General features: G+C 45.3%; 1 protein-coding gene across 2 annotated transcripts in view; it reads left to right on the top strand.

Annotated features, from left to right (window-relative positions):
* The first annotated feature begins 805 nt into the window (after window positions 1–805).
* Window positions 806–18,014, top strand: part of NMT1 (N-myristoyltransferase 1) — a 38,576-nt gene continuing 21,367 nt past the window's right edge. For both annotated transcript variants that reach the window (XM_045586187.1, XM_036450635.2), the window contains exon 1: window positions 806–969. Coding sequence is in view for 1 of the 2 variants with exons in the window: in XM_036450635.2 (XP_036306528.1) it covers window positions 845–969 (125 nt within the window). In the remaining variant the exon portion in view is untranslated. The remainder of the gene's footprint in view (window positions 970–18,014) is intronic.

Genomic DNA, 18,014 nt, shown 5'->3' with positions numbered 1-18,014 from the left:
AGTTTTAAAATCTTTACCACAGAGCCAGATATATAAGTGCTCACTAAAGAGTAATTGTGGAAGGTTGCTGCGAAGAATGAAAGGGAGACTGTAGGGTTGAGTGGGAGAGGCCACTGAGGCGATAAATGGTGATGGAAACAATAAAACAAAAGAAAGGGACACTGTGCGGAAGAGCTTGGTGGAGACAGGCACCTGGAGATCCTGAAGCAGCAAGGTCTACCTACCCAGGCAGTCAAGTCTCCTGGCTCAGAATCAGTGCTCCGCACACCACCATCAACGGCCCCTCCTGAGGCCTCGAGCTACCAACCACCAGAGGCCGCCCAGAGTTCTGGGTAAGGAAGGCGGCCAGGAGCCTGCCTGGCTTCTTGCAGGAAAGCCCCTCTAAGGGGCTTTCAAGGCGGATCATACACGCGGGCCTCAGACCCTCTTTACTTTCTCGGGAATGGTAACGGTCCTCAACGGCAGTCAATAACGGTTCTCCCTTCGCCTGGGCACTAGCAAGGGCAGGCTGAGGTCAAACCTTGGATTTTGGAGCCTCCACGCCCGAAACCCTAAACTTACTCCGAACTACAATTCCCAGCATGCCACGAGGCGACGGCCTTCAAAGCGAGGCCCAACGCCCAGTGTTTCCGAGTAGTGCTCGCTCAGGCCTAGGACGGCTTCCCCTCATAATTTCTGGGTATTGTAGTCCACCTTGTTCCGGGTTTCCCCGGGAATGAGCCGCGCCCACTCACGGCTCCCTTCACCACAAAAACTACAAAACCCAGAAGACAGCGCCAGTTCCCCTCGTCCAATAGGAACAGCCCATGTAGCGAGGCGCGGAGGCCGGCTCTTGGAACTCAAGATGGCGGACGAGAGTGAGACAGCAGTGAAGTCGCCGGCCCCTGCGCGGCCGCAGATGATGGAAGGGAACGGCCATGAGCACTGCAGCGATTGCGAGAACGAGGAGGACAACAGCTGCAACCGGGGGTAACGAGATCCACGGAGTCCAATTCCTGTCCAGTCTCCCACCACCTGGGTCTCGGGGGTGCGGGGAAGTCACCGGGAGCTTAGTGTAGCCCCACCCCCCATATTCTTATTGGCTGAGGCATTGAGATTCTGCCTGGTGATTGGTTGCTGTCCTTGTCATTTACCACGGGTGGGTGCTTAGTATATTAAGGGCCGGGGACATTCAATACTTTTTATTATATATAAGTTCTTCTGTGTGTGCTTCAGACGCGTCCCGGGAATAAGAGTCTGTAGGATGATGGTTTTCGATGGCACCACACAGGTCAACGTAACAGTACAGTTCAAAGGGAACGTTACTTACAGAGGCGTTGTGTGAACAACGTGATTAGCAGTAAATAATAAAACACTTCCCTGCACTTCTCTTCAGTGAGGAAGTTAACCAGGCCATACACACCATAATTATGTTGTAAAATGCCACTACCAGAGAATCTCAAAATACAAACTCGCCTTATAAACCCTACACGACTACTGTGTAATAATGTTTTGGTGATTACGGTGTCTGTTGCTCCAAATAACTCACAAGTTTCCTGAACAATATATAATTATGTCTTCCTGCATATTGGTTCTGTTAGCTTTGCGAAGTCGCCTCAAGCTTCAGGAAATTGAGTAGTAATGTTCTTGGACAGTGTTTGGAAATGGGTTTAATACTCCGTCTCCTGTGCTGTAGGGTCTTGCCTACAGGTAACTGTATGTTCCTCGGGCAGAAGAAATGTATCAGGCGTTTGAATGTTGGATTCTGTTTCCAAATCAGTTTTCACTCTTGTAAGCCACACCCTGTCATTCCTCGTCACATGGCTACAGAGGCCGGCGCTGGTGCTCACTCTCCCTGTCTGTATCTCTATTTATATTTATGTCATTTTAATGGGAAGTCAGGAAAGACTGTTTTGGTTGTATAACTTTGGCCGAATCTGTGGTCTGCTTTTCATAGCCATCTTGTCATTTGCAGTCTTGATGGTATTGGTGGGGGTAAAGGTAGAAGGTTAATGTCTTTGGATAATCTTTTTTTATATATAATATATTTTATTGATTTTTTACAGAGAGGAAGGGAGAGGGATAGAGAGTTAAAAACATTGATGAGAGAAAAACATCGATCGGCTGGCTGCCTTTCGAGAGAACGTAGGATTATTAAAGTGGCTTATATCCTAGGTTAAAAGATCTTTCTGTTTCTCAGCCAACATTAAAAATGGGAAGAAGGCAGAGGAAAAGGAAGCTTGTCAGTTTTGGTTTCATAAGACTATGTTCTTTTGCTATAACTCACAACAGATCTAATATAATACAAACCTGGATTTGAAGATTGGGATTCCTAAGAATGGAAGAGCTGAGAAAGAGGAAGTAGGAGAAACAGAAAGAAGGGAGAGTGCAGCCTTTCTGAATAGAGATCCCACAATAGAGTTGTTGAATTAGAAAGTCATTTCAGAAGTGAAAGTAGTTTCCTTGCTCTTTGTGTAGTTGCTTTTATTTTATTTTTTTCTGCTAAACTGTTGCTCTGACCAGTGTCTATAGCTCATTAATGGGTTTTGTTCCCTGTAATCTATGAATCATTTTGCAAAACTGCCCTGGTTTATTAAGGTATAACAAAGTGGTGACCTTCAAAAACTTTGAACGGGTTTCTTTTATTGCTGGTTGTTTCGTTTACAGTTATAGTCCGGGTGAACAAATTAAGTTTATTAGCATCTTGAACCTAGAGGTCTTGATAATAAATGAGTTTGGAGGTGGCAGGTGAGAACCAAAGGACAGTCTAGTTTGGCGTTTTAGATTCTGAGGTAGACTGAACATTTTCCCATTCATTGTCAGAGTAAACGGTTTTGGGAAGAAGCCGTGTGGCCCGGTAGGAAAAGCATACACTTCGGAGTCATTCAAACCTGGGGACAGCCCTGGTCAGTGTGGCTCATTTGGGTGAGCCTGGTCCTGTGCACTGAAGGGTCTCAGGTTCGGGCACATGCCTGGGTTATGGATTCTGTCCCTGGTTGGAGTGCGTAGGGAGGCAACTGATTAATGTTTCTCCCCTCCCTTCCTCTCTCAAATCAAAAAACAAACAAAAAACATTTAAAACAACAACAAAAACCCTGAGTAAAAACCTGGTTCTGACCCTCAATAATCTGTGACCTTGGGACGGTTCCTTAACCTTTAGTTGTAGGGATTAAATGACGTAGCATTGGAATGAAGTCTTTCCCCCCCTTGTCGTCTTCAAATCTTCCTTCTCCCAGCTTGCCTGCCTGCCCTTATCACGTACTACATTTTTGGTAACTTTTATCATGACATTAGTTCAGCAGCATACCTGTCCAGTCCGGGCCTCACCTGACCCTAAGATGCCTGAGAACAGGGCTCATGTCTTTGAGATGCCTGGCTCTTAGTGTGCCTTAATGAGTGTTTGCTGGTGATTGAATGGCAGGTGGTAACGTTCTTAGCCCAATGTTAGTGGAGTTTCTTTTCTGCTCACTCGGGAAGGATGCCAAATTTTTCTTACATACACACTCTCTGCCCTCAAATAAGTCCCATTGTACACCTTTCTACAGATTTTGTGAAATACCTGTGGAAAGCAATGATTCCCCCAATATATTGAGGAAGTGTTCCCCTGCTTTTTGGCTTCTTGAAAATTTTATTTTCTTGTATTATTTAAAATGTTTTCAAAAGTGACATAAAAATTGAAGGGGAATATCTCCCTTTGATGTTAATAATTTTAAAGTATAATATGCAATTAGTTCAAACTAACCCTTATTCCCTTAGGCCTTTTTCAGGATGGGCTCACAGCGCTTTATATTAATGAAATGCGCTCCATTCATGCACTGGAATAACAGGAAATTCAGTTGTGCTGGTTTCTTATGTTTCTTTGTGTGTAGGTTTAGTTCTTGACTTTTCTTGTCGTGTATTTCTTCTCTAATTAAACATTTGGTGAGTCTAAATTTCACATGTACATATGAATGTATAAGTGCACATGCATACATACACATCGTGTGTATATATGTATAAATGTATCTGTCTGCAGTTTTTCTGTCAGCTACTTTTTTTTTTTTTTTTAATTCACTCAACAGAGAAAAGGAGGGCAGTGTTTTTACCTGGTTACTTGCCTGATGTGAGTTAATTACCCTCAGCAATCGAGAGGAGGGTCAGACTAAGATCATCTTTATGCCATATCCCCCAGCAGTACATGATTCATCTACATATATGGTTCATTTGCTTGTTTTTCATGAAAAGCTTTCCAGGAAGTATCACTAAAGAATAAACCTTACCAGCTGGCAGATTTTGGTAATATTTGGAACCAAATAGGTAATATTTATCTGGCTGTTTTGGAACAGGAAATTACTTTTAAACTCTGGTTCCTAGGAGTGTTTGGCATTTGTTTTGCAATGTCATCTATGCCATTGAGATGCTGGTAAGCCTTTAATAAGGGTCTCTTTTCAGTCCTGTTCTCTTACTCCAGGGGGACAGGTTAAGATGGGTTCTGAAAAGCTTTCCTCCTTCCTAATTATGCATTATTATCCCATATGAAAAGAATGGTCTTTTTAAAAAATATTTTATTGATATTTTACAGAGAGGAAGGGAGAGGGAATAGAGAGCTAGAAACATCGATGAGAGAGAAACATTGACCAGCTGCCTCCTGCACACCTCCCACTGGGGATGTGCCCGCAACCAAGGTACATGTCCTTGATCAGAATCGAACCTGGGGCCTTTCAGTCCGCAGGCCGATGCTCTATCCACTGAGCCAAACCAGTTTTGACAGAATGGTCTTTTTTTTAAAGGAATTCCATAAACTATCTTTGCTTGCTTTTTTTAAAAATTTATTCAGATTCTCCAAAGAGTTGTTCTTTCCATATTTATTGGATGGCTTATAACTGCACCTAGCTCTTGGAAAGAAGAAATCTTTTAGTTTCTTTTTCTTAATCGCTTCCTTCAGCTTTTGGTTATTCAAAACTAGATCAAAACAGAAATGAAAAGAGAGAAGCCTCATCACTGATACCAAATAAGTGTTCTAATTTTATTTCCCAATTAAGAGGCTGTTAAAAAGAAACTAATCAAGAGCTGCTTCAAAGAGAAGAGACTGGCAAGCAGAAGAAATGAGAAATAAGCTAGAGCCTATTTCAGGGAGGCTGCTGCTCGTGGCAAACAAGTTCTGCTGATTTTCCCCATTGTTTAGTGGGCTCACTGCAGAATTTCCCAGCTTTCCCTGCGAAGTTTATCAGTTTTAGGACCATAGATTTAGTAACTTGGGGAGGATGCTGCTTTAGCTTTTCCTCTTTAACTGTTTATTTTAAATCTCTACCCTGCTAGCCTCTCTTCTAATTTTCCAAGGAGGGTGCTTAGTAATTGTTGCATTTAGGCACACAGCACATAGTGCGGGCACATACACACAAAGAAACTAAAATTCCTTATTGAGGTTAGTCCTTCAGAATGTTTTCTACTGCTACTGAGAGGCAGCTGGGGAGGATTCACTGTTGTTAGTGTTCAGTAAATGTTATACTTCGTTGTTATTCCTATGTGCTGGGCACTTGGACTTCGCTGAGCCCTCTGCATGGATTATCTCAGCTAGCCTTCGGTTATAACTGGCTTAGCTTATGTCCTGAGGCTTGGGATTTGCATCTTCACCTCTCTGTGTGACACCCTGCAGGACCCATTATGAACTTACAGATTTCTTTTCCCTACCGTCTACATCCTGACTTAGTGAGATGGCGAGTCCTGTCTTTGGATCCACTGAGTAAACCAAGGACTTACCCTAACCAGGAAGCCAGTTGGTGATGGATGTAGCTTACAGGTGGCCCCTGTAAACTCTCCTTTATGGGCCAGAATTTTTTCAGAGGTCATTCTGATGTGTGAAATTGCTGCCATTGTTGAGTCATCACTCAGAAAATTACTGAAAATGGCCTCTGAAGAGCATTTGACTTGACCTCGGAGTTGCCAGGTGACAGTCTAGCTCACCACACCAACCCAGAGGTTATGGAATTTACATTTCTGTCTCACTCCCATTCTAAGCTATTGAGTATATTAGAGCTTTAAAAAAACGATCAAAAACAAAAAACCCAGTTTTCCTTTATGACGGGAATTGGCTTGTTCCTCCTCACAGTTCTGGCTAGCTACCTCCGAGAGGGCAGAGGGTGGCAGTAAAAGCAATCTTTGCAATCCCTTCCCACAGCCTGCTGTTTCCACAGGCCCCCTAGGTTACCTTGATGGCGTCCTGAGTGTGGGTTTTTTTGTTTTGTTTTTTGTTTTGTTTTTTTTTAAACAAAGGTGGAGATTTATTTATTTTTTAATATATATATATTTATTTAATATATTGATTTTTTACAGAGAGGAAGGGAGAGAGATAGAGAGCCAGAAATGTCGATGAGAGAGAAACATCGACCAGTCGCCTCCTGCACACCCCCCACCGGGGATGTGCCCGCAACCAACGTACATGCCCTTGACTGGAATCGAACCCGGGACCTTTCAGTCTGCAGACCAACGCTTTACCACTGAGCCAAACCAGTTTCGGCGACACAGCACTTTCTTATATAAATAACCGATGGGTGGACATTTGTGGAGTTTGCGTTACGTGATCCTGCAGTCACAGCGGTAGAGAGGATAGGCAGCGATGCCCGATTCATACGCCGTGGTTTCTACTTGGCACTCCTGTAAACGCCACTGTTCAGCTCTCCCTGAGCCTGCTGAGTACTCAGAGGATTGCTGAACGTATCTTGCCTCAGGAGTAAATGGATCTGCAGAAGGATTTCCTGGTGTCTAAAAGTAGAGTAAAGAGGATATTAGAGGCTAGGATTTATCTAGTAAGTTTCTCTGGAAATTTTGAATTTTAGCCCAAAGAATTAATTTCCAAGTTTTTTTAGGGGGGGGATGACTGAAATTGTGGATTTTATTTTCTGGACTATTTTTTTCCTGTTGATCTCATAATTAAAACTAAACCCGTGGTCCGTGTTTAAGACATTGGAACCATTTGATGTAGTTAAAGTGGAGATTTTTTTGTTTTAACTCTTACAGGAATAGGATAGGTCCTAAGGAGATAGAAGCAACAAATAAAGTTGATCATTTAAAATCTTAACCAGTTGCTCTAATGAGCACAGCATGTCCACTGCTCTCATAGAATATTAATATAGCTGTCCTCTGGAAACATTCCTAATGATGTTTTCTGATCCTCTTTTAAGCTCTCGCTTTTCAGAGTTTTATTTTAGTCTGTTATGCCTGGAAAGCATCAGTCAAGCATATATCCGTTGAGTTTTCAGCTGTGTGCTCTGCACAGCTAGAACAGCTGTATAAGATGTGGTCACAACACTTAGGAACTTTTTAAATGTCATTGGGAAGCCAGGAAGCAGCACATGATTATACATAAAGTATTAAATTGTTTGGAGATCAGACTCTTAAGTCAGGCATCATGGGGACATACAGTAGGCAGAGGAGATGTGATGAAACAGCCGGTGTTCTTTTGGCTTTGGAGATTCCCAGGTAAATTCTCCCAGGGAGTAAGACTAGTGTTGGGGGTGGAACGGCCAGGTCTTTAGAGGCTGGTGGCCGTCCTCTGGGTACTAATTGGTCAGTTGATGACCAGTTTGCCTCACATCTTGGGTCCTGGTGTCCTCTCTGTAACAAGTTAAGCTAGAGAGCCCTGAGATTCCTTCCACAGTAACAGCTTTCTGTCCCTCAGCCACGCCCCTGGGAGTGGGCTTTGTCACCCAGTGGGACTGAGAGGAGGTCCCGTTAAGATGCTTCCTACTCATCTTGTCTGGAAGTTTGCTGCTCCTGTTGTTCATCTGTCAGCTTGCCCTTCCCTCCCACCCACTCCTAAACCCTGGCCCTGCATTCTCTTTCTAGAAATAAGTACTGAGGTTCACTTTCCATCTCCTCCCCCAGCCCTAACCTTCTACCACAGCATCCGTAGGATTTCTTACATGTTTGAATTTAGAATATTTTGGCTTCTGGGTCTGTCATTCTGCTAATTTGTCCCATGTTTGCTAGGTTGTTCGTTGACAACTTTACTGTAGAATGTAAATTTCAAAATTATTCTGTGAACTCCCACATCCCTTTCCCCTGCAGGCACACATCACTCCCCCAACATCTCCCCCCCCCCCCAAAAAAAAAGGTCAAATTTCACTAATTCTCTGCTCATTATTTTGGAACCAAATGAACCAAAGTTAGCTTTTGATTTTTTTGTATTCCAAGGTCTGGTGGATCTCTTCGGAGTATGTTAAGGTGACCAGAACTCTGAGAGATTTCTGTGTTAATTTGTTGAATCCCAGCATGCCCTGGAACACCTACCCAGTCCCTATGAACTTCAGGTTCCTTTAAACATGATGCCCAATTCTCAGAGAAGGGCTAGCCTGGCCTCTATGGGATCCTCTGGTTTGGTTATCCCCAAATCCAAACCGAGGCCATTCTTCTGTGAGATGATCCTGGCTTCCTAATGTTTCTTGAAGACCTACTTTCAAAGTCTCTGAGCTTGGTTTCTTGTGAATAACTGCAATCACCTTAAAAGCTAGCGTAGTGGGCTCCTTGGAAGTCCCTTCTCTGAGTCTGTTTGGGATGTTGTCTGTGAGAGCATGGAGAGCTCATAACCTGTCCTCATGGATATGGCTCAGTGCCTGGGAGCTCAGGAAAAATGGCTTTTAAGAAAACTTCACTTTGTTCTTCAGCTGTCTCCATAGGCTTGGTGTACAAGTTGAAACAGGATTGTTGCTCAGTAGCTGCATGTGCACAGTCAAGCCGATATAAGGACATGATTTTAGTTTGGGTCTTGGAGTTTGCCAGCTCTAGTATCAATAATGCATAAAACAGAACAAGAGTTCAGCCCAAGATCTTCCACAAAAATGGAGTTGTTGAGGAGATGGCTTCATAGAAGTGTCTCCACTGAAGAGCAATCTAAGGTAGAAAGGGAGTGTTTTAGTGATTTGCACCCTGGTGAAGATGTCTGAAGTTGGAGGAAGTAACTTGTCTCTTCCTTATGGGAAGTATTTAGTAAGTATCCAATTGGTTACTACATAACAGTGATTCACCTTGACCTTTTGATTCTTTTTTCCATAGAATTATGTTAAAAAATTACTCTTAAGGTAATTCATATACAGAGACCGGAGAATTCATTCCATATGCTGAGACAGTGGTCGGCAAACTCATTAGTCAACAGAGCGGGAAACCGCGACTCATGAGCCACATGTGAGCTTCGGTTTGCCGACCACTGGATGAATAAGGATTTGTAAATTGTATCAACAATGGAATGATGGTTTGTCTCCTAATACCAATCAGTTTTTAAACCTTCTAATGTTGCATATAATCCTGAGACTGGAGTGAGACTGTCTCTGGAATAAGAAAACCACAGAGTTGTTATAGGCTGCAAATGGACCTCTGTGTGGTAACAAAATTGAGTTATTAGAAGAAAAAATTATCTTCAGGGCATAAATGACTTTATGCTTCCTGTTTATTGCTATGGCCTTGGGGGTTTTGCTGAGCATCTGGTTTTATGGAGTTCATCTTATTCCTCCCCTGAACGTTATCAGTCTTTCTCCCATGATATGCCTTCTTTATCTCATTAATGTAATAGGTGGGAGGGTACACTTGCTTGTAGCTTCATGACCTTACATTTGGAATAAAGTAACCTCCAGCCTTCACTGGGTCTTCCTGATTTCCCAGCCTTTGCATCAGGAGCCTGATGAAGAACGTGGCCAGACAGGTGGCAGCAGTCATTCCAGAGCTGGGGGAGGTAAGGGTGGTGAACGGAAGGGCTCTGAGTGTCCGTGGCCTAGGCCCGTGGTCGGCAAACTGCTGCTCGAGAGCCGCGTGCGGCTTGTGAGCCTCCGTTTGCTGCTCTGTTGACTAATGAGTTTGCCGACCACTGACCTAGATTCTTTGTTTTCTTTTTTTAAATATATTTTATTGATTTTATACAGAGAGGAAGGGAGAGAGATAGAGAGTTAGAAACATCAATGAGAGAGAGTCATCGATCAGCTGCCTCTTTCGCACCCCCCACCGGGGACATGCCCACAACCAAGGCACATGCCCTTGACCGGAATCGAACCCGGGACCCTTCAGTCCCCAAGCCGACGCTCTATCCATTGAGCCAAACCGGTCCTGGCTGACCTAGATTCTGGATTCCAATAATTACAGGCTGTTGTTGTTCCTTGTGATTAAGCCCCTATCCCAGTGGTCGGCAAACTCATTAGTCAATAGAGCAGCAAACCGAGGCTTGAGAGCCGCAGTTTGCCGACCACTGGCCTAGGGAAAAGTTGGGCTTGATCCCTCCAGCATAAGAAGCTGCTGTCACTGGAGGCTTTCAGGCATGGAGGAACGCGCGGAAAGCCACTGTCACAGCGGCGGGTCCCACGGCGGTAAGACTTTCAAATGACGCAGAAAGGTGAAACGGAGAACCAGTAAAGACTGGAGGTAACTTTAGTCTAGGGGTGTCGAACTCAATCAGAGAAGGGGCCAAAATCTAAAATCCAGCCTAAATCGCGGGTCGAATGGTTTACTGAACAGTCATAAACTGTCATTGTGATGGAAACGCAGCGGAGTGCAGTGATGACAGCGCGGTGCGGGCCACATTGCAAGGCCTGGCGGGACGGATTTGGCCCGCGGGCCTTGTGTTTGACACGTGCTTTAGTCCTTGGGTAAGGGTGTGAAGTCTGGGTTTGAGTGCTCCTACCAGGATTCGTAAGAAGACATTCTACAACAGGAAATGGCAGCATGTGGTTACAGATTGCCTTCTCCCTACACAGTATGAAATTATAATTGATATTCATAATGATCCCAAGGCATTTTAAGACCATGAAGGCTTTCTGAATTTTTATATATATATATATATATATATATATATATATATATATATATATATATATATGTATGTATCGGGTCTAGTAATAATTAATGTCGTTTTTAAACATTCGTTTAAAATCTTGCTTGGCGTTGACTTGTATTGACATAACCTTCAAACACGTGGTATCTACAGAACGTGTGAAGTGCAATTAACAAGTTTTGATTGAAAAAGTTTGTGTTTGGTTTGGTTTTTGTTGCAAAACTAGGGCTAAGAAGATGGCGGATGAAGAGCATATTCGGCACTGCATGCTTTACGAGTTCCAATTAGGAAGAAAAGCAAGTGAGGCTGCAAAAAACATCTGTAGTGCTCTTGGTCAAGATGCAGTTAGCGCCAGAAAATGCCAGCGTTGGTTTGAGAAATTTCGCGAGGGAAATTTTTCATTAGATGACAAGAGTGGTCGAGGCCGTGTGTCCAATTTTGATCAAGAAGCTCTTCAAGCTCTTTTGGTGCAAAATCCTCAAATTACCCAACAAGAGCTTGCGACAACTTTAAATTGTTCACAAAAAACAATTTCCAATCAATTGCGTGCACTTGGCAAAGTCCAAAAGTTTGGAAAATGGGTTCCTCATGAGTTGACCGACAACAACCGTAATCAAAGAGTCACAATTTGCAGTTCGCTCCTTTCTCGTCAAAACCGTTTGCCGTTTTTATTTTTTTATTTTTTTATTTTTTTTAAAATATATTTTATTGATTTTGTACAGAGAGGAAGGGAGAGAGATAGAGAGCTAGAAACATCGATGAGAGAGAGTCATCGATCAGCTGCCTCTTGCACACCCCCCACTGGGGATATGCTCGCAGCCAAGGTACATGCCCTTGACTGGAATCGAACCCGGGTCCCTCAGTCCCCAAGCCGACGCTCTATCCATTGAGCCAAACCGGTCTTGGCCCGTTTGCCGTTTTTAGAGCAAATTGTTACCGGAGATGAAAAATGGATGCTGTATGCTAATTTGAAAAGGCGGCCTCAATAGTTAGACAAAAATGAGGCTCCGCAGCCCACGCCAAAACCTGACTTGCATGCGAAAAAAGTGATGTTGTGTGTTTGGTGGAATTTTAAAGGAATTCTTCATTATGAACTTTTACCATCTAACCAAACCATTACAAGTGCAGTGTATAGTGCCCAATTGGAAAGGTTAGCCCAAGCTTTAAGAGAAAAAGAACCCGCGCTGATTAATCGGAAGGGCGTAATTCTTCACCACGATAACGCATGACCGCATACTGCAAGAATCACTGCTGAAAAACTGCGCCAGTTGGAATGGGAAGTTCTCCCTCAACCTGCATATTCTCCTGATATTGCCCCTTCCGATTACCATTTGTTTCGTTCTTTGCAAAACTTTCTTCTTGGAAAAAAATTTAATAATGAAGAATGCCTCAAAAATGCATTGACCGAATTTTTTTTGCATCAAAATCACAAGAATTTTACAACAGAGGGATTAAAATGCTTCCTGAGCGTTGGGCACAAGTAGTAGAAAACAACGGCAACTATATTGTTGATTAAATTTTGTTGTATTGTTTAAATAAATTCGATTTTAAAAAGTATTAGAAAACGACATTAATTATTACTAGACCTAATATATATATATATATAAATCACCTGCCTCTTGCACACCCCCTACTGAGAAAACTAGGTGCAGAAACGTTGAGTAATATGCTTAAGGCCACCGAGCTAGAGGGACTAAGCTGAACCCGGAATCTCAGGCTGCTACTTAGGAGAGGTTATGTGGTGAAGTGAAAATAACACCCAGTTCCCATTAATAATCATCTTTGGAACCCAGGTGTTCAAAAAAACAATCTTTTGTTAAAAGACGTATTGGAGTTGCCCAGTACCGCTCCTGGCTTGCAGACATGTTCAGTTCTACTTACCTCCTTGCTTATTCCTGCAGCAGTTTCTTGTTCTAAAGTAGGACTAGCATATCTAAATGGGTCAGAAAGACTTCTGAATTATTGACTCATTACAGAAAAAAATTAAAGATGCTATGCCTTGATTTCAAATCTAATTGCAACTAATTTACTCTTTAAAAAAAAAAAGTCCCTAACCTTATGTATTTCCAGGTGCTGTGGCCCAAGAATACATCTTCATTCAAAAGATGTGCAGTCCAGGGAACATGTTTCAATTTGAAACAAGAAAAAGAAAAAAACATGGCAATTACTAATTCAATAAAGTTTTGGGGAAATATTAAACTCATTAAGCTTAATACTTTTGCGCCCTGTGTGTGGAGTGAGCCTGAGGCAGGAGAGATCCCCACCTGCGGTTTTTCCTGTGACCCCCGCCAGGTCTGTAAGATAAAAAAGTGCCAACAATGGCTTGGTTCCACATGTGTTTCCTTGCCAGATGCTTCACTTGCACCGACTAAAAGGCAGAATCCTTGGATGAGCTTCCCTCAGGTGGGGACAGACCCAGGGTGGGGATGCCCAGAGTGGGGCCAGCACCTTTAATAGAGTTTTTCATCTAACAGACCCCATCTCTGAGGACGGGGAGAGAGACTGGGAGGTTTTCGGCGCAGGGAACAGAGGCAGAGTCCAGGCCAGCCAAAAGGAAGTTAATCCTGCACTCCGGGGAAGGGGCCCCGTCCTGAGGGGAGGCCATCAGGACCGGGGAGTCTTGCTGGGTGTGAGCCGAGTCACTTTTTTATACAGGTGTTCAGAGAGGACCATGAGTGAGGGCAGGGGTTCTAGGAATGGAGCCAATATCTGCGCCACCATTTGCCTGGAGCACTGGTCTGTCACGGGCTTCAGGGAGGGACCAGCATTTGTGTCGCTGTCTGTCTGGTGCACTAGTCTGTTATTTGTGTCACCATCGGTTGCATCGGTTGCATGCATCAGCTTCTGGAATTCCTCTGACCTTACATCCCGGCCTTTTGGTGATAGGGGGCGCCGAAATCGTCCTGGCTACTTCCTGCTGACCAGGGGCGAAGAGGGGAGGGGGTAAAGGCCAGGGTCAGGCAGAGGCAGATCCGAGGGCAACCCAGCGTAGGGATGGAGCAGGAGCTGGTTTACAGTCACCATGACATCTCGGCGACCCGGGAGTGGATGAATTTGAGGAGGCAGGGGGCTAGGAGAAAAAAGACACATGAGAACTAGGGGCCCTGCCATGGGTGGGTCCAGGTGGCTCAGGGGCTCTGGACCAGCCGAGAAGGGAGTTGTCCCGGGCGTGTCTTGCACGTAGCGCTTCACTCAGCTTGGCCAGGGTCTGCGCGTTCTGTGTTGGAGACCTGGATTTGGGCCTTCTGGGCCAAGACATATTCCCGGGAGATGTAGATGGTCCCTGAAGGGGTCGAGCTCTAACCACTCGTATATAGTTTTCCCATAATGCCAGCAACCCATCGCTGGTCCCAGGGGTCCCGGACCCTGATGTTGAAGGTCTCATTCTTCCAGAAAAAGGGACCAAACCTGACCTCATTATAAGCATCATGGATGACACAGTCCGACCAGCGGCAACCCCCATAGGTGTTGACATCTTGATTACACCTGTCTGGGTCCCGCTGGTCATAAGCAAAACAGACATATGGCCGGCCCCCGTTGGACACTGTCTGGAGGTCGACAGCAATCAGGATCTCCGCCTGGCAGCCGACCAGAGGGCAGTCCTGAGATCCCACCAGCACCCGGAGTGTTTTGTGCTGTCCTGGCCGACGGTTTCATGGACCTTGAACCTCCACACATATGCGGGTGGGTGTAGGTTGCCCTGGGCTGGGAGGAAAAGGAGGAGGGGGAGGGCGGCTAAGGCGGACCTCAGTGGGGCCCAGCACCTCACATTTATAGAAGTCATACTGCTCCCGGGTCCTCGAGTCTGGAGAGGTGGTGCCTCAACGGATCTCCAAGTTGTTTGGCTGCGGTGGGGGTGTGAGGATGACTGTGAGGGCCCGTCCACCTGGGCTCCAAGGCCTTGGGATGTAGATTCTTAAGGAGGACTGAGTCCCCGGCTGGAGGGCTGGTTCTGGCCGGAGCAGCTGCCTGAGTAGAGACAGGTGTGGAAGATAAGTAGCCAGGAGAGGAGGGGCAGTAGGGAGACGATGGTTGAGCAAGAAGGGTATCCCATATAGGAGTTCCAAAGGGCTTAAGAAGGTGGGGCTCCTTGGTGTAGCCCGGATTCTGGTCACGGCCGTGGGCAGGAGGTCCCGCCAGGAGCTGCGAATTTCTAGAGAGAGGTCAGTTAGAAGGTCTTCAAGGCCCTCTCACCCTTACCCGGTGGTTGTGGGCGGTAGGGTACGTGCACTTTCCAGGAGAGGCCAAGAGAGGGGCTAACCTGCTGAACGATCCTTGATATAAACACTGGGCCGTTGTCTGATTGTATGGCGGTGGGGAGACTGGACCTTGGGATTCTGTGTGTTATAAGGGTCTCAGACGCCACCTCAGCAGTTTCCTTGCAGGTAGGGAAGGAAAGGAAAGGAGTAGTGGAAGCCAGGGACCTGGATGGTTGGATAAGAAGTTAGACACTGAATATTCTGGTTTAGCTTAAGAAATATCCAGCAACCTTGTCCTGCCAGGCTTGGAGACTAAAGCCTCACTTTCTTGCTCATAGTAAAATGGCCCTTTTACAATTCTTATCAACAGTTAATTTAGAACTTCTTTCTTTCAACATTTCTCTTTTCCTTCTCATCACATACACAACCTTCACAAAAGTTCACACTTTCCAATTAGCCTCAAACCTTCCTTCTATGTCTTTCAAAATGCATAACCATGTCTCAGACGTTCCATTAAGTATTTCTAAACATGTCTAGCAATCAGTGTTTCAGTATTGTATGCTATTTTAAAATATTTAGAAAAAGCGGGGAGGAGGGAGCAGGCCCTGCAGCCCGATCCCAGGCCTCTAGCCGATTGTATTTTAAACCACGCTGAGACGCAGAGGGCCCGTCACTTTTCCAGGCGCCGCTTTGACCGCACGCACGCTGGGCAGGGCCAGGGCTGAGGGCACTGCCTTGCCTTCGTTTCTGCACTTGAAGCATCCTCCAGGTGGCGTCAGTCCTCTCGTTTCACCACACACAGCAGGGACGTCTCCACTACCTCCCCAGGTTCGGAACCCCTCCTGGAGGGTTCCAGAGGGCTGTGCCAGTGGGGTGTGTGCAAGAGGCAGCTGATTGATGAAACATCTCTCATCGATGTTTCTAACTCTCTATTCCTTTCTCTTTCTCTAAAAAAATTAATAAAATATATTTTTTTTAAAAAGAAAAGAAAATGAGTTCTGATTCCAGCCTTCTTCCAAAGGACCACCTCTGCTCCCCTCACTTCTTCTCGTTTCCTAACACAGAGCTTTGTTTTCCTTAAACGCCCATTTCCTTTCCTTCCCCCCCCCTCCCCCCACACATAAGCCTTGCCGCCTCTTTTCCACAGAAAGGCCTGTGAGGGAACTAGGGGATCCTGGCCTCCCAGATCAGGGATTGCCTCTGAAAGCCGCTGCAGGCTGCTGCCACCTTGGGGTCTTGCCAGAGTGAGGGACCGGCTGGTGGGCTTCCAGGGCATACTTGTGCTTGAAGCCTTTCCACACTCAGGCCGCCTGTGAGCTGGACGTGCTGGTGACTGAGGGGAAAGCAGATGATGCACAGGCCACGGTCAGGGCAGGGGTAGGCCTGGCCTGGGTGTGCCTGGCCAGGGGTAAGTCCTGGCCCGTGAAGGTTGGATAGCCAAGAGGGAGGACTAGCTGAAGTTGCGGCCACAGTCTAGGCAAGAATAGGGTGGTCTGTGGTGGGAGTGTCTGAGCCAAGCTCCATGAGAGTTCCAGTGAACTCTCACCTAGAGTTCCAGAGAAGCTCTGGGCAGGCAGCTTTGTGATGGGGGCCAGGTGGCAGCCACTCCTTGAGACAGCTCCCATGTTCCATGTCTTTCTTTTGGACCCTTCTTTCTCCTCTCTCCCATCCCTGGATCCTGCAGCCAACCTTTCCCTCGCCTCTGCTGCAAATTGGTGGGCGCTCACCCTGTGGACCCTGGGCCTCCTAGTTCCAGCCTCCACCTCCCCTTCCATCCAAGAAATGAAAATGGTTTGGGGCCTGAACATCCAAGGGGGGGCCCAAGGGAGAGGTTTGATCCCACAGCATAAGAAACCAGTGGATGATTAATTTTGACTTTTTTTATATATATATATAATTTTATTTATTTTAATATATTTTATTGATTTTTTTACAGAGAGGAAGGGAGAGAGATAGCTAGAAACGTTGATGAGACAGAAACATCGACCATCTGCCTCCTGCTGGGGATGTTCCCGCAACCAATGTACATGCCCCCGACCGGAATCGAACCCGGAACCCTTCAGTCCGTAGACCGATGCTCTACCACTGAGCCACACCGGTTTCACCTTAATTTTGACTTTTTAATGGAAGAATTCCAAGGAGGATGGCAGGGCGATGCCAGACATTACTCCCAGGCTAGCAATGCCAACATCAATTTAGACGTGGCAGACACCAAGCAGTAATTGCGAATGCAAGCTGCAAGGTGGACCTTAAAATTTATCAATAAAATGAAGAAAACCCAGAATCAAAACTATTTCCTAAGATCAACAAGAATTGGGAGAAACGCTTCAGAGCAAATGAATTGAAAATGCCAAAGAAACAGTATAATATGTGATTTGTGTCTCACTGAAGATATTGAGAGAGAGTGCAGAAAGTCATAAGAGATGTAAAAAACCTAAATGTGGCTAAGAAACTTGCTTTTGCTGCATTCCTCGGGTGTGTCACAAAGAAGGAAAAGGACATGAGTTTTACCACGTTCATGCTCACCCTCAGGCTTCACGTAATCTCTCTGTGCAGGAATGGCCGATGCTTCACTTTTCCCAAGGTCCCTACTACTGGATGTTGACTGATGATTTCACCGCCTTAATCAGCTGACAGTTGTCCTCAATCCTGCAGGCCTGATTTAGGCATTTTTCAAGATTGTGTCACTATTTTGGACACAGCAATGTTAAATTACCTTTTTCTTCGTTGCTTCCTTCATTTCCAACATTGCCTTGTGCTTTAGATTCAGCCAGGGAAACTCGTTAAAGCTAATGCATGGGGAGGGTAGAAGTGGGGTGAGGAAGGGTTTCCACAAAGACTATTATTTGGGTGTCATCCTTTTAAATTTAGGGCTCTTGGTGGTATGAATGCCCTGTTAACATTTGCCTTTGGTGCCAGCAACCTGACAGTCTGAAGAAAATAATCATAGAAAATAAAAACAAGAATAGAAACAGCCCTTTCAGACAACTAGGACATTCCTTGCACAGCACTCCCTCCCTGGAGCTGATGGCAGTGGGAGGAGA

Source organism: Pipistrellus kuhlii, unplaced genomic scaffold (assembly GCF_014108245.1).
Source record: "Pipistrellus kuhlii isolate mPipKuh1 unplaced genomic scaffold, mPipKuh1.p scaffold_m20_p_22, whole genome shotgun sequence".
Lineage (NCBI taxonomy): Eukaryota > Metazoa > Chordata > Mammalia > Chiroptera > Vespertilionidae > Pipistrellus > Pipistrellus kuhlii.
Note: the sequence above shows the minus strand (reverse complement) of the source record. Positions and strands in the feature narration are given on the sequence as shown.